Source organism: Athene cunicularia (genome assembly GCF_003259725.1).
Source record: "Athene cunicularia isolate RWA chromosome 2 unlocalized genomic scaffold, athCun1 chr2_part1, whole genome shotgun sequence".
Lineage (NCBI taxonomy): Eukaryota > Metazoa > Chordata > Aves > Strigiformes > Strigidae > Athene > Athene cunicularia.
The window spans coordinates 134,104,785-134,121,369 of NW_020799095.1; the positions used below are offsets into that span (position 1 = coordinate 134,104,785).

General features: G+C 36.3%; 1 protein-coding gene across 1 annotated transcript in view; it reads right to left on the bottom strand.

Annotated features, from left to right (window-relative positions):
- ANGPT1 (angiopoietin 1) overlaps positions 1-16,585 on the bottom strand; it is a 167,921-nt gene that overhangs the window by 45,429 nt on the left and 105,907 nt on the right. The window contains exons 5-6 of the mRNA XM_026843655.1: positions 14,317-14,444; positions 8,895-8,996 (exon numbers count right to left, since the gene is read on the bottom strand). Coding sequence (XP_026699456.1) covers positions 8,895-8,996; positions 14,317-14,444 — 230 coding nt within the window. The remainder of the gene's footprint in view (positions 1-8,894; positions 8,997-14,316; positions 14,445-16,585) is intronic.

The following is a 16,585-nucleotide window of genomic DNA, read 5'->3' on the forward strand; positions in this document are numbered from 1 at the left end:
TGTTCTAGGACAAGTGGATCCTGAGAATATACACACACTTAGTGAGGCCCCTATGAAGTGAATCCCAGGGTGTTGGGTTCGGTCTGTAGAAAAGAAAATTCAACTTTTGTGCGCTAAGGCAGAAGAATTGGGAGCTTAAGAGTACTTTCTGGTTTGTTCCTTGCAAAGAAATCAATTGTATGGTTTAGGCCTAAAAATTCAAAATTTAAAAAAAAATTAAAAATCTAAAAAAAAAGAAAAAAATACTTTTGTTTCACTTCAGGCAAAAGGAAGAAATTTTGTGGTAGGACTTAATTATCTTTTACTTTCAAAAGATGCTGATTCATCATCAAATGACAGAGATGCACATGACCAGCAGCATAGATGCTACAAGACATACAGCCAAACCACCTATATGTGAGTTTAAGCAGGGACATGAATCTCAGACCCATAATATGTCTAAATACCCCAAGCATCAAGCTTATGTGTTGCTCTATTCTCTCTTTCTTGGGTTCAACTGCTACACTAAATAGCTGAACAAGAACAGAAGATGACTGACACAAGAGTCAAAATGTTATAGTGCTAATTTGACATATAAGCCCCAAAATGATGGGCTGCTCCAGTGAGTCCCAAATGGAACAGATCAAGCAGGAGACGCTCCTCCCTGAAGAGAAAGTTGTTCCATGATGTGAGCACACAACTATCATTTGGGAGGAACCCTGCTACAATTTTTCTAAAGGTTCAAATAACTAATTTGAAAAACAACCTCTCAAAATCTCACCTGGGTCTTGTAAGATAATGTTTATATCTTTTAGTTAGAAATTTTCCTTAATAACATCAGTCTTTCTCATGGTGCTCTGCTACAGGTTATTAGCATAATTAAGCTAAATCATGATATCATTGCATAAAATTAATTAAATTTTAAGTGTAAGGAATATCTTACATGATTATTTTCATAACCTTTGGAAGACCATATGAGTCTTATCAATATACATTAATGATGTTAAATTGAAGCAGAGTAGGCACAAGTAAATAGCCATTTGTCAACACAACACTTGAAACTGATGTTATCCAGTAACATTTGCACAGGGAAGACTGTGCTGAGTAAAACACATTTAAAACACAACTGTGCTCCAACAAAAAACTGTGCAATTTTACATCCAAAAATATTCCCCAAAATAAAGATGCTTCCATGTGCAGTAACATCTTCTCTGGTGCCCAGTCTTGTGTCCAAAGTGAAACAAATATTGTTTCAGTTTTGATTAGATTACACTACTGAAATGCACCACTTTAGATTAAGCCTTGGTAAGGACTAGAATAGTTTCATGAGCATATTTTCATAAAACTGAATATGGTCTCTATCAATTTGATATAATGTCTATCTCCACTGGACATGCTGGATTTAGATCTCAGGAGAAGCAGAGAACATGTTGGTTCTTTTTATAACACTGATGAAAGTGACAATTATCAGAGTAACAGTTGCAGTCAGAGTGACTTTTTATTAAACTAGTGTGACATGTCATTCTTTATCACAGAAGGGTAGGTCTCCATGAAAGGCATTACTCACACAATATCTTAATTACACATTCTGGTCACCAAAAATAATTTCCTTAGATCCAAATTACTTGGTAAATATCTAAAAGAAACAAATTACTTCCATGTCATCTATCCCAGTCCCTTGAAGTAAATTATTTTTTTCAGATGTAAGCAACTTCTAACTCATGACTTTGAAGTATACTATCAGTAGAAATGTATTTGTGACTATATGTTACAAAATTATTCATGTCTGAAGTGTGCCTTTTTTTTACCCTTGTATTCATAACTCATTTTCATAGGTTTATTCATGCAGTATAATAATTCAATACCACCACCACTCCCAAACTATCTTGTTTGTTTACAGTACAGAAGCAACATGACTTCTATCTTTTCCAAGAACATTAATTCCCTAGTTTTTGCCTTTTTCACAGGTCCACACATCCTTCATTTTTGCAGGAAGGACCATGCTTATATTTCAAGGCACTTTATAAAATTCTTCATGCTACTGGCAGGAAAGAACATGAAGTTATTTCTGCAGAAAAAAAATATGGGACATACCTCCAGCTAGCTATTTAGCTGGATGAATGCACAGATAGCGTTATGAAGGCTCTCCTCCTTCCCACAAAACTTTCTATATTCCTTTCCTATTTCCAGGTTATCTTCAAAATGCCTCCCCATGTTCTTTGAGCCAACAATTCCTTCCTTCAGTACTGTTTCATTAAACCACAATGAGAATGAGAAGCTGTGAAGTGTTCTGAGCAGCCCCTACTGCTCTGCTTAGAAGAAGAAAGTAAACTAGAATAACCCATATGTTAACAGTAAAACCTTCTCAGCTCTGAAAACAAGGCAGCCCTGTGCAAACCACCATTTGAGAATGGCCCACTACACCCAACTGCTTGGGCATTATTTGTGGAATATCTGAGTCAGATCAAAACTCCACTAAAATTTAGTGATTGAAGATCTTGTGTCACAAGACTGCATTCACACACAGACTATGGCTCTGTTCAATGTGCTAGTACAGGTATGGCCTATGAACAGAGAAAGAAGGAATTGAGTCTAATAGCTGTAGGATCCTCATCCACTGGATCCCTCCTGTGCAAAACAGGGAAACACGAAAACTCTTATTGGAAAGAAGACTCAGGTTCTTATTATAAAATTCAACTAGCTAATTATCATGAGCAGTTGTATATCTTTGCCCTTGGGGGTCCTTCATAGCTGAACTATTTGGGGGTAATAATAGCAAAGATGAGATCAATCAACAATCATACTTTCAAGGATTACATATCTGACCATACAGACATTAAATGTAATATTTTGTTGCTTTGTATTTCTTCAAGTTACTGTTTATGACCAAAAAATAGATAACTTGAATATAGCTCAAGCCAAAATCAATGAAGAAAAACTCTTACTGTCATAAAGGCCACAGGTATCTAAGAATCTCTAGCTAGCATGTGTATGTACATTTTCCACATGGCTATAAAGGTTTCCTAATTTTAAATTCCTGTCAAAATTACAAATCACTATCTGAAAACCTGAGGAGTGTTTTAATTCCCAGGAACAACAACAACATCTTTCTAAATCTCCCTAAGAGAATTTACATGAAGTTAGTTTCAATGGTCTTTTCAGTATCTGACATCTTGTGAATCCAGGGAGCTGCATCATATGCTTGCAGAGGAATATACTTTTTAGCTCTCAGCAATCTCTTTTCTTTAGTCTAGAGGAAAAAAATTAGTATGCATAAAGATGCAGAAAGTGAGCTTTTGACAAAATCATTTAATGTGGAATAGTGACAGAAAGAGCAGTGTTACCATCTTCAGACCTGTTTGATAGTATTTGAGTTCTCTCTTAAAGAACACAGTAATACAGCAAAAGTGAGAAGATTTTGTGGCTGTATCAATGCATAACATAGCTTAAATACTTATAATCCAGAAAAATTATTTAAAATTAATTCAGAATAGCTAGTTTTAACAAAAACAAGAATTATGAAAGATATTGTTTCCACAATATGAGCATTCAAATTATGGGCAAATTTATTCTTTCTGTCAAGAATGTTCTCCTCAGCCGAGCCATATGGTTTATGTAATTTTTGTTTTTAAAAAAAACACATCTGAAGTTGTTTTCCACTAAAATAGTGGAACAACAATCATGAAGCTTACACAAACAATTTAAAATCTGTCTTGTGCTTTTTTATGCAGTCAGCCTCTTATTTGAAAGTGATGAACATAACAATCTAACATGACTGGAAGGGGTTGGGGATCTGTCTGTAGTTGTTTGATTTTTCAAGTGTTTGGGGAGAAGAAAGAATCTGCACACTTTTTGTAAAGACAAAATTGCAACAGAGAAATTTCCATCATTAATTAATGTTCCAAAAGGGAACACTAAACAGCTTTTATGCCTCTTTGCCCAGGTCAAACACAGTGTTAACTGTAGTGAGGACCTATATTGAAAAAAAAAAAAAAAAAAAAACCAAAAAAAAAGTGCAATTAGTATTGCTACTGAAACAATATTGAAGAAAAAAATGTCTGAGTTTAGAGGCAGGAAAGGTGGGCAGAAAGAGTGATAACATAACTGAAATCTGTAACTGCAACTTTCACAAGATAAATTAAAATAAGACTTAAAACAAATGGAGACCATAAAAGGATTTAGAAGATTACATTCTAAAACACGAGCTGGACACCTTGCAAATAAAATTTAAGTAACATCTGGAAGTGTTCAGAATGAACTGAAATATGGTACCAAGAAATAAAATATTTGCTGGAATGGTAGCTCTTGGTATGAATAATTCAAGTAGATCTAGGTGCCCAAATACACAACATGCAGTCTGCAGGACTTGCAAGGACTGGTGAGGTGAAAACATTAGGTCACCAGCAACCCGGCTGTCACAAACTTTAAGGTCTTCAGGAAATGGTTGGGACCTATGTCCAAACTAGAGTTTACTCACAGAGATGTATTGTTGGAAGAATATCAAAAAGGGCAAGAAACATCATGCCTAGAAGGAAATGAAAGACTTCTAGTCCAAAGAGGTGTTCAGCTGTCTTTTAGGTAAGCAGAAGACACAGAACACCAGACTTGTTATACTAGTTAAAATTTACTGAGTCTCAGAGAAAGTCAGATTATTCCAGATAACATAATGTAAATGCCCACTAGCACTGCATCCAGAAATACTTCCAGAGAAAGTTCTAGTATCCATCTCTGTGGCCTGGCTCTCAGTGTGCCGCGTAATTTAAGCCACACAAGAGCATAAATTATCCTGCTCTGGCATCGTACCATATTGGCACTATGAAGCTAGCCATCAATTTAACCCAACAGCTTTAAGAACAGAAAAAGAAGAAGCCCCAACAGAAATTAAAATGGTTTTGTAGATGTGCTTTACAGGCACACAGAAATGCTAATGATGTCTTCTGAGATAAATTGGCAGCAGACTTGTTTTAAGCATTGAACTGGTGTTGGATTCTTAGATGTTAATTAGGAACATGAGATTAAGAGGATGTTGAATTCACTGCTGAATGTCATTATTGCCTCAAAGAACCAAAAGAAAAACCAGCTGCTGGTCAGGAAGATAGGAGATGGTTGCCATAAAGCTTAGAAATTCAGCTGTGAGTCTAATATATACAAGTGATCCTAATCTAGCTCATGACATTATGAATGATTAAAAAAGTGATAGCTTGCTTTCATCAGAGAAAGGAAAATAACAATACTGTAGCAATAAAGGCATGAAGTACAATTAAATACTGACATACAAAAAAAAAAAAAAAAAAGCTGTCTAGGAAAAGGAATGTTGTGGGCTAGCCAAGGCATGCAATTTCAAATACCTATTGAGAGTCTTTCTCAAATGACAGAAAGCAACAAAATAATTTTAAAGGTCTGAGGAAGCCCCCAATAGAGTTGACCCCCAAGAAGCCCCACTAGGAAAATGATAGCAAATATCAGGCTGTTGAGTGTGGAATAATTTCTGTGAAATTCATGTGAATTATTAAACTAGACATGCTAAAAGGCTAAAGAATAGGGAATCCAATACTCCATCACTTAATTTGGCAAAAATGGAGACAGTAACGGGGAAAGGTGTGTTTATCCAAAACTGAAAAGCTGGAAATTGAGCAAGAAGACTTGATAGCCAAGTTAGCACATGAGCTAGTAATTTACTTGGGTTTGATTGTTGCTAATCAGTGCCTAATAAATGCCAGAAACTGTATCTTAGAGAGTAAGCTTGTGGAAACCCCCTTCCTTATAGCAGAACAGGTTTGCACATGGTAAGAGGTTTTTAACTATATTCTCCTTCTAGAGGTCAAAACTCTAATAGTGTTTTACATTCACTCCTCAGGCAAGTAAATACGAAAAATCTTTAAAACCTCCTTCAGGGTGATCCTAGCTGTTGTTGTTAAAGAAATTACTTGTTGCTCCACTTCAAATTTTTCTGATAAGCAACAAACAGTACAATGGAAAATCCATCTCATATTGTGAAAGAACAGATGCAGTAGATACTGATAAGAAAAGGACAGAAGGATGAACTCACAGGGTTTCCTCTGAATTTCTCACAATTAGTATTGAAGGTACAAAGCTGAAATGGCCCAAGAGATTTCAGAGTCAGAAATGAGTTCTTAGAAGCGAAGGCACAAATTACACTGCACAGCATAAAACTAATAACAAAGCTGAACAATACCAGTAAGCACATATGTCACTAAGGAAGAAGATGGCATAACCAATCTTGCTTAACAACAAATCTGCATAAAAGTTTTTGTATTCATTAGCTATTCTTTTACATACTGAAGAAAATGTAACTTTGTTTTCCAGAGTGGAGATTGGATGCCAGTGGAAATTAAGCCAAAAGAAGGAGACAAAGTAACACTATTCCTGTAGTATTACTGACTTTGTGGCAATTTATGCATGGATGGAGTTCTGTATCTCCTGGCTACTTTATCTCTGTCTTAACCTGTTCCCTCTGTTGGTGTCTGGAAAATATACTGAACAGGAATTGAAGTACTTCCATGTAAGCTGAAGGCACCATCATGAAACTGAATCAAAGACAATGATTGCCTCATCGTTGACAGGTGACTCCTTTAATGTGCGCCCTTTCCAAGTCACTTGCTGTAAGGATCTCAGCTTAGAGTCGGAGAAAATGTGCAAGGGCCTCCTACATCTGGAACAGCCAATAACTTGTTAGGGCACTAGCAGTGCCACAGTTTGGTGGCCTGAGTTCCTGTTCAGCTCAGAAGCTTCAATAGTTTTCCAGATTCTTTTCCAATAAGAATGCACTGAAACTAAAAGAAGTCCCCATGACTTATTATTGTTATTACATTATCATTATTATATTGTTTTTTTCTGTAATTTGGAGCCTTAGTGAGCTACAAGCACAAAAAGAATGTCAGCAAATCTGGAAAACTGTGTCTGAACTATGGGCTGGGAAAACACATATTAAGTAGAACCACTCCAAGTAAGACCAAGTACCATTGTGTCCCTCACCACACTACCTGGTTTCCACTGGACGAAACACAAAGTATTTGTGTTATGAAGGAGAGGAGATGTGATCCAATAGACACCGCACACCCTCTCTGAACAATGAGGGAATTAAGTCAGTGGTGTTGTTGCCTTGAAGCTCAGACACTGTCACTAATTCCAGCTATCCACAGAGCATCCACCAGCCTCTGTCTTTCAACATTTGGTGATATAATCACAGAGGAGGGCATAACCTAGTTACTTTGGTGAAATGGTTCATAGAAGCAGAGACAAGCCTAAATATCACTTTTTCTCATGACTTACTTATAGGATATGTACCAGTAAAAGTCTAAACCAGTTCCTTTTTATTTGGTAGAAGTAAATGATGTCTTAGAAGACTATGGTATTCCTAAAGAGAAGCAAAATTAATTCAGACTACTTGAGCTAGACAAAATGAACATAATCTAATCCTGAACAGGCTCACATTGTTGTAAAAGATATTTTGAGGAAAATGTTTGACTAAGTGAAGGGATATATATGAAAAAAGGCCACATGGGAAAACTTTAAAAAGAAGGGCTTTTTTAATTAAATGGTCTAAGAAAAAGCACAGAAGAAAAAAAAAAATTGAGCAAATCTCAATAATTCACATGGTATGTATAAATTAAAACAGCCCATATGCAGAAAACGAATTAAGTTGCATATACAAATTTCCTCATAAGTAGAAGTGCTATAACCTTCCAATTTTGGTTCCCCAAAAATAAACCGATGTTTAATACTTTCTCTGACTCTAAAGCAAAATAGAGTAAAAGAGTTTTCAAGTTTTCTGCTAAATTAAAACTATGAATTCTAAAAAAAAAAAAAAAAAAATTAAAATTAAATTCAAATTTTGCAAATCTGTTAAAAAATATCTATTTGTTATTTTAATATTATTTTTACTTCACATATATTATGAAACAGATTACATCCTCTAGTCTTCTACAGTAGCAGAGGTCTGACCCAAACCGTTACTTTTTACCCCTATCATTTTTATTTTCAAGTAATATAAGAAGATTATTAAGAACACATCCATAAAATCCAAAATTATATTTTGGTTCAATGAGCTGATATTACACTTATTTCTGAAATGGTAAACTCTGTAACAGAACTTTTTCCCATAGAAATTTTTACTGAACTGAACTTACTTTTATTTTTAAACATGTTAAATGATCTCTTCATTTAGTGTTTTTTGAAAACTATTGGGAAAAAAATTTTCCTCTTCCAGGCTGATAACACAGTTCTGAAAATTTCATTGGGAATGTCCTTGAAATCCAAGCCAGTCCTCAGGGACTTAGAGAAAGGAGCTCCATCAGAAAGTGTGATCTGGCAGCAAATTAAAAAACTCAGAAGTTATTTAGATTGGAGTAAAATTTTTTCGAATTGGCAAAGGGAAAAGTCAGCTGAAGTCATGTCATCTCTAATTCGGTAGGTTATTTATTTTCTTTTAATCCTATTTGAAGTATCAACATTTCCAGTATATTAGCTTGATTGGCAGAGGTGTTGTATGACTTGGGATAAACCCCAGTAAAACCTTTCATTCCTATCTGAGGTGCTCCAAGTTCCAAAGGAGTTCCCCTCAGGTGAAAACATCCATGCATTAGGAACTTCATCACATGCTTATTAACCCCTAACATCACAGCAAGTCAAAACTTCAGACGCACAGACAGCAACATTCTTTAGTGCATGTGCCTGGGCTTGACCCCATTTTAATCTCAGTAATTGATCTGAAAGCAACCCTAGATCATGGGAAATAACTAATTTTGTAAAAAGAATATGACAAATATCATAAAAGGCTGCAGGACCACACCATATCACCATAGGCAGAACTATCTGCTTAAGATAATAGCAAGTATTATTTGAAATCTAACACTTCTATTAACTGTACAGGTATTCCACATTTTAGACCTTACCATTTTGTATTCCTTCCAGCTTTTCTGAAAATCCAGACTCCCATCTTCTCGGTGCTGTATAACCGTCCATCCTCCTCCAGCAATTTCCATATTGCAAAAGACCTATGCAGGAATAAAAATATCAAAACCACAATAAACCAAATTTGCATTGGAATCTTACCATCCTAAGGGGAAAAATATTTGTGAATAATGGAACTAAGGAAACCTCTTTTTCTATGGATTAATGCCCTAGGCCTTTGAATATATTCCAAATCACTTGATTACAACTGGAGCGTCTCATGTTTAGTGTAATTGTCCCAGTAATGTCTCCCCCTGAAACCACTCATCTCCTCTTAACAAGCAAGAGTATTTCTTTCAGCGGTAACATTTTCTATAGCTTTTAGCAGAGTGTCATCCTGTCTGAGAAAGAATCTTCAGGAATTCTTAAAGAAAATACCCATTCAAGATGTCCAAAATGTAGCACAGATGAGATTATTCTGCTTTGCCTCATATTGTAATGTTATCTACAGTATGCCAGCCAGTGTGCCAGAACAGAAACAGGTGATCTCAGTCTAAGCTGCCTTATAGATGACAAAGGACAGGTAGGAGCAGGCTCCAGAATGGAGTTCTGTGGGACAAGCTCAGAAGTTAAGACCTATACAGAACATGTAAGATCATACCCTGCCATCACTGCATGAATAAAGTTCTAACTTAAATACTGAGATACTGTATATTAAGATTCTGTATATTAATTCTGTAAAATTTGTCAACTTTGCTAAAGCTTGATGTTAGAATATTGTGTCAACTGAAATCTGTTAATAATCTTAAATAATTCATGTAATAATCAAAATGGATGTTTAATTTTCATTCATTTTTCACACTTCTTGCGTTATCCTTTCAAAAATATAGAAGACGAATTATGAAAAAATGCAAATACTGCTTATCCATTCACATTTCTTGGTATGTGGTAAGTGATAGCATTCATTTTTGTTCCTATTTTTGTATGACACTTGATATTAAAATCTAAGTTTCTCAGTGCTACTTATTCAAGCAAATTTTCCTGATTTTCATTCCCATGTAGTCATCCATGCCACATTGACTCTACAACTGTCCTAAATTTCATTTGTCTGTGCTCTTGAATAGTTATATCCTTCTTTTTAAGTAAGATATTATATGTAAAAGGATTGAAGAGGTGTTACCCATCAGTTTAGCTTTTGGCATTCTCATCAACAAGAGTTAATCCATTCTCACTGGTTGGTAATTTAAAGCTTTAAGTTGCTTTCCCAAATTAAAGGTTGCTACCCAATTCAGTTAAATAAAAATTTGTCCCACAGTTGACTAGAGAACCATATTATACTCTCAGGCAAAGCAATTCCAAATCTTTCCTACTCATAAGCATTGTCACAGTCATCCTGTGCAAGTGCTTTGGTTTTAATTTGCTCCAGGCATGCCGAGTGAAGTCCTCGTGTAGGTATAGGAAGGAAACAGAATACCGAACAGTGCAAACATGTGAACTTGATTTAGGGTAACCACAAGAAAACCCACAATTCGCTAGACAAACATTATCACCCTATTCCTCCTTCAGGGAAGACACTGAGTCAAAACATTTATCTACAGGATTTAATTTCTTTAGTCTGATTTATAGTGAGAATTTCTAAATGATGGATTTATTTTCCTTATAAGTCAGTTCAAACTCACATGAATCCATTGCCAATTTTTAAAGCATGAAATCCTCTATTGTATTAAGAATACTCATTTTAAAGACATGCGCAAATGATGGTGTATATAATAAAATACCTATAAAAAGACTTTGATGTTTTCTGAATAATATAGCAAATTAAAAGAGAAATCTGCACAATGAAAGAAAGATTTACCAGCAGCATGTTATTCACTAGCCTTCATTGTGTGGTCTGGCACTTTCCACGGTGGTAGACACAAACACCTGCTGTATTAACAGCAGTGCCAAGCTCATTATAGATGTTCACGGTGCACAGCTCTAGCCAACAAATGTCCCAGACTGGCTTCTGTCCCAGACAAGGTCAAGGCACTCAGCCATTAAACACCTTTTAACGTATTTTGATATTTAACCCTCTACCAGAAAAGAAAAGCATGAAGAAAAGTGACTTTGAATTTCTATACATCTCTAGATTCTGAGTTTATCATCAAGAAAATAACCTGATTTAAAGAGCATCCAAAGCATTGTACTCTTGCCCCTCCTTAAATGCATGCGTTAAAATACTCAAGCTCCTAAAAGGTGTATGTGGGATTATTTATACATATTTTAGCTTTACGGACTAAATTATTATAAATATCATAATAAACATTTAAAGACAAGCCCAATTTTAAAGTAAACAAAAGGGGAGGGATAACCACAAGTCTACCTTGTTGGCATGGAGCTACAAGCTCAAGACCTGCCATTTGAAATTCAGGGAATGTGCCTCTGCTATGCAGAAACCAAGCCTGAAGGTAAGCATGTCGGGATGACCATTTCCACAGTATAAGAGGCTATCATACATTTAATGGGTTGAAATTCTGGCAGATACACTCAGAGAGGTCATTGACAGCACTTTGGTAGGAAGCCTACAGGCAGAAAGTAGAGGGGAAGGAGTGAAGACTGCATTCATGGCAAAGGTGGCAATAGCTTTTGCAGAGCCATAAAGACCCAGATATATAGACCCCACTAGTAATTAATAACATTAATTTTTCAGTGCAGTGCACCCAGAAGTTGGTAGAAGTCATGCTTGTGAGGGAGTTAGAGGAGACAGTAAGAGAGTGAAATACATTGATCCAAGGGGAGATACAGGAGGTCTGTGTGCACTCAGACCAGTCCCCCTGGTCTACTTCAGCTCCTGAAAGTGATACGGTTTCTTCAGCTCCAAAATGGTGACAACCTCACTCCTGCTGCTCCTCTGCTTCTCAGCAGCCTCTGCTTCCCCTGTAGCTGACCTCACCTCTGCAGGGGATTAAGAGGACTCTTCTCACCTTTGATTCACTATGGCCTAGGGACAATCATTTATCAACACATCCAGACATTGCACACACACACACACACACACACACACACACACATCAAAGTAAGACAATTAATTAGCTTAATATTTAAGCCTATTTTTTTTTCTTTTCCCATCTTAAAAATATGGAATATTATTAATTAAGATCCTTTTAAACTAAAATGAGTCACTAATTTTTGATGCAGGGCTGGAAGACTAATGAACTAAACAAACCGTTGAAGCTAGGAACATGAAAGAAAAATTGCCATCTAAATTTGTAAGCATATAAAAATGAGGCACATAAATGGTATGGAGCTGTAAGCATGGAGGATAATTTTCTATGAATATATGAAGGTAAAAGCAGCAAAGAACTAGAACTGACAGTAACATTTGTAAATATGACAAAAGGATATTTTCTACTGAATTTCAGGATTCTAGTAAGTATCCCTTAGGAAAAATAAAATTAAATGAAGATATATTTTTGTGAGTTGAAGTATAAAATTACTATAAATAAGACAGTTGCCAGTGGCTGTATTACAGGAGATACAATATATTGGGCCTCTTAAGACATGTCAGAGTCTTGTTTTGTGGTATCCAGATAACTAAGCTGGCTTTAAACAAGCAGGTATGTCTCTATTGAGTACCTATCAGGATATTAACTTGGGTCCCAGAGCTATCTAACTGTGTCAGTGTGATGCTACCTCTGGGCTAATTAGTCCTGGCACAGTGCTGCATTGATGTGATGTGATAGTTCAGCTATCTCTGCACAGCACTAGCTTGCAGACTGTTAATACGACCTTAATGTCTAAAAAACATCTGTTAAAGCAATCACACTCCTCACTTGACTAACATGAACATGGCTGGGATCAGCTCTTGCTCTGTTATCACTAGAGCAAGACAGAAACAGGTGGTAGCAGAAACGCCCTCAACACACACATGTGTTTTCTTTCTAAAACAGGAAGCTTCCAGGAAAAAAATAATACAATGATGTCAGCTGAGTTGTGCTGCCTGTATGGATTGATAGCAGTGTCTGCAAACAGGGATACAGCACAAATACAGGGTGTCCATAGTGTCACTGTCCTTATATTACCCGTGAAGTGGGTTTAAGGTAAATATACCAGATACATTAGTGCCACGTTAATTTCAGAGAAATGTTGTTTTTCATTTCAACCTAGCTTCTGGGGATGGTTCATGAACTTTAATAAGGCTAAGAAAAGCCACTCCCTCTATGTACATGCTATTTGGACGTCGATGATGTATCTCTGTTTTGAGTGCTTCTGCAGAACTGCTTTTATTGTTCTCGTCCTGTTCAGTAATGTTTAAAGGGATTTCTTTATTTTATGTCATGCCAATTATTTTTCTATTCACATTCACCAGTTATATTGGTCTTTGCCCATAGCATTCCCTCACCTCAATTTTACTCATGGTTTAATGAACTCTTATCCCTCAATAAACCATAATATCTTGACATTTACAGGCTTCCAGATACCTCTAATAAAACCAAATTCAGTTTAGAAATAAGTTTTACATATCTTAATATCATCATAAAATGACTATAGAATATAACATCAGTAATGTTTGTTTCTGTGTTTTCCTGTTTTCAGGGTCACCATTTTAATGCAGTCAGAATAAATTCACTAGACAGATGTGGTTCCCTCCCTCTTGTTTGTCCCACAGTGTATTTTTTTCTCCCAGGTAATCAGCCCTTAGCTTTGTTTGGGGCTGCTCCCAATAGTGCCCTGTCAGAGGAAGAGCTATCATTCCTCCATGTGTAAGTTAGGCTTAGGTTATTCTCTCACGCTCCTAGCTTCAACTGTCTCAGGTACCTTAGCAACAAAAGTCTTCCAAAAAGAGTCTTCTTTACAGGCTAATGTTTCATTTTCATCAAAAAAACCCTCTTCTAATGATATTTTTGCAAGTACAGGATTATACATGCTTCATCACTTCAAACATTGCTAATATTCATTGCTAATATGTTGGTTCTTTACAGCAAAAAACATTCTTCCCTTTTCCCTACAAAAGTGGAATTTTTGTAAACCTTTATCTTTAAAAACTACTCATTCTGATATTTCTTTCCCTGTGCTACCAGATAATCGCTCTACCAGCTTCCTCATTATAGTACTTTACTAATTCTCTTCTAAACTTCATTGCAGATTTATTTGCACCCATAGTCTGATTCAACTGAACTTGCCAAGTAGGAGGATTTGAGTCAACTATTTAGTGTATGTTGGATCTTAGGAAGGACTCTGTCAGCGAGAAAGTAGAATGTCTGCAATAATACAGTTTGTCACTTTCTTCATTCTATTTATTTTTTTCCAAGACTAAACATAGCCCAGGTTATTCGTACCAGTACAACCCTTTGCAGAATGAGAACTTCAGTAAAGGCTCTGAATGCTCCTTTAAAGCCAGAGCAACATCATATCAAAAAACAAGAAAATAAAACAAGTATTTACCTTTTTAGGATCTGACACATTGTTAATATAAATAGTGTAGACCCCACTTTTGTTAAAACCAGATTGGTATACATCTGCACAGTCTCTGAAAGGCTTTTCTTCTTCCTTTTTTGCATTCTTTAGTAAAACTGCAAAACAATAAAAATGTGGTAAGTTACAACAATCTTAAGCATTTCTGTATCAAGAAAGTGCACTTTTGTACACTGTATTCCTTTTAAACATACACAGTAGTTAAGTACTATGGTTCTTACGCAGTTAGTGCATTTGGTAAATTCTAATAGAGAAGCAGTGTGAAACTTTCAGACAGATGGAAGAGTAGGCACCAGCAGACCTATGTCAGGACAGCATCCTGCCTACCAAGAGGTGAACACAGCACATTCCTTCTGAGGGCAAAAGTCTGTGCAGCTGCACGTGTCACCTCTGACTCAAGCTGTCTCTGGGAGGTTGCCAAGGAATTCCACAGAGATGGCAGATGGAGGTGGAAAATTTGGTCAGTGTTGTGATCAACAGGTGCTCACCTAAGACAGCAATGCAGAACCCTGGAAGGATAGAGTTTGTGCCCTTCCGCCATGAGGTGTTACCTTTTAAGTAGCCTAGGGGACTTGAGTCAAGGGAGCTCTTTGCCTTAAATTTTGTTTTGTTTTTTTTTGGCAGAGAATTATTTAATGATTTTCATATCTACATACATAAGAGTTGCTAAGCACAATCAGTGGGGAAAAAAAAAAAAGAAAATCAGTGCTACTGAAATCAGTTGTTTAGAGTCATGATGTTTTGAATTTATTTTTAGCTCAGAACAGGAAAACAATTAATGTTAAAACACCACTGCAGATCTTGATCCTGTATATTGAAGACAGGCCACATATATGAGTCTGGGCTGAGAAATCAGGAGGGCAAGATGTTTGAGGATTCCAGTCCTGAACAACCAGGAGATTCCCTGTAGAAGGAGTAACATCTGAGAGTGTTCCTTCACTTTCACAAACAAAAATAGCGTGACCCCACAAGGATATGACTTCATTCCAACAACACATACTTTAAGCACATCAGGATTCCCATGGAAATCCATCAGTCTACTCAGATTCTTAAACATGCCCTTAAGTGCTGTGCAGGATCCGGGACGGCACTTCATTAATCGCTACAATGAGGAAACAATATTTAAGTCCTGCAGATGCACTGATTTTCTGGTGACAGACACATTTTTTTTGGTTTTGACTTGAAAGTGTAAGTTATAGGTACAAAAGGGACTATGAATTATTCACTCTCAATGAAGTGGCCTGTGCTGCAAAACTGATGGTTAATGGTAATGGTGTGCACAAAAGCAATGGCCTTGGCACAGCATGTGGGACTATCCAGGCTATAAGATGGTATGCAGTAATGCCTAGTCTTTGTGGCTTGATATACTGCCACACATTTGAATACCTCAAAGCAGCATTTTAGGATGTCAAATTCTTTCCAGATGAATTGGAATTATTACCATTTCACCGATGGGGAAACTGAGGAAGATTTACCTCAGTGATTTTGTGAAAAGGTGAAAATAAAAAACCAGTGATAAATCCAATCTTGAACCATAAGACTATCCTGCTCTCTAGGTAAGCATTTTACACACATAATATTCTTTTTTTCACTTTTATGTGTTTTACTTTGTTCTTTTAAAATTTGATTTTAGCAAACAAAACCCCCTTACATCTCTATTTTCATGTATTTGCTGTATATTTATTATTTTTGTCCAATATCATCAATAAAAATAAAACCTGATTCATAAACTTGCATATGAACTTCAATCGGAAAATCAATGGTTTTGAAACTTGGCCATATTTGGAAAAGGTAGTGCTGGCAATGCAATATAGATGACACGCTTCCCGGTGAGATGGCAAGGAATGAGGTCCTCAGCAAGGTACACATCAACAGTGCACTCTCTCAAAGGTGCCACTTTTTTGATAAGACAGAACTGTCACCTTCACAATTTGTGTTAATTAAAGATTTAATGGTACTTTCCTGTAAGCAGATGGTGTTAGTATCAATGGCCAAACTCCAACCTGAATAATTACTTGGGGATGGAGCCAAAGCCTAGAGGAGTTAAAGCAGAGCTTCTCATTGATTCCAGGGGGCTTTAGATTAGATCCATTCTTCCTGGCCTGAATTTCTCTAATGCTGTTTTTTCAACTTCAGACATCAGCCTTTCTTGTCTGAAAAAATGTATTTAGCTGTGCAGAGGCAGAGTGATGCTTTCCTTGAGTTTTAAACATATATTTTAATATCTATATGTAAAGAG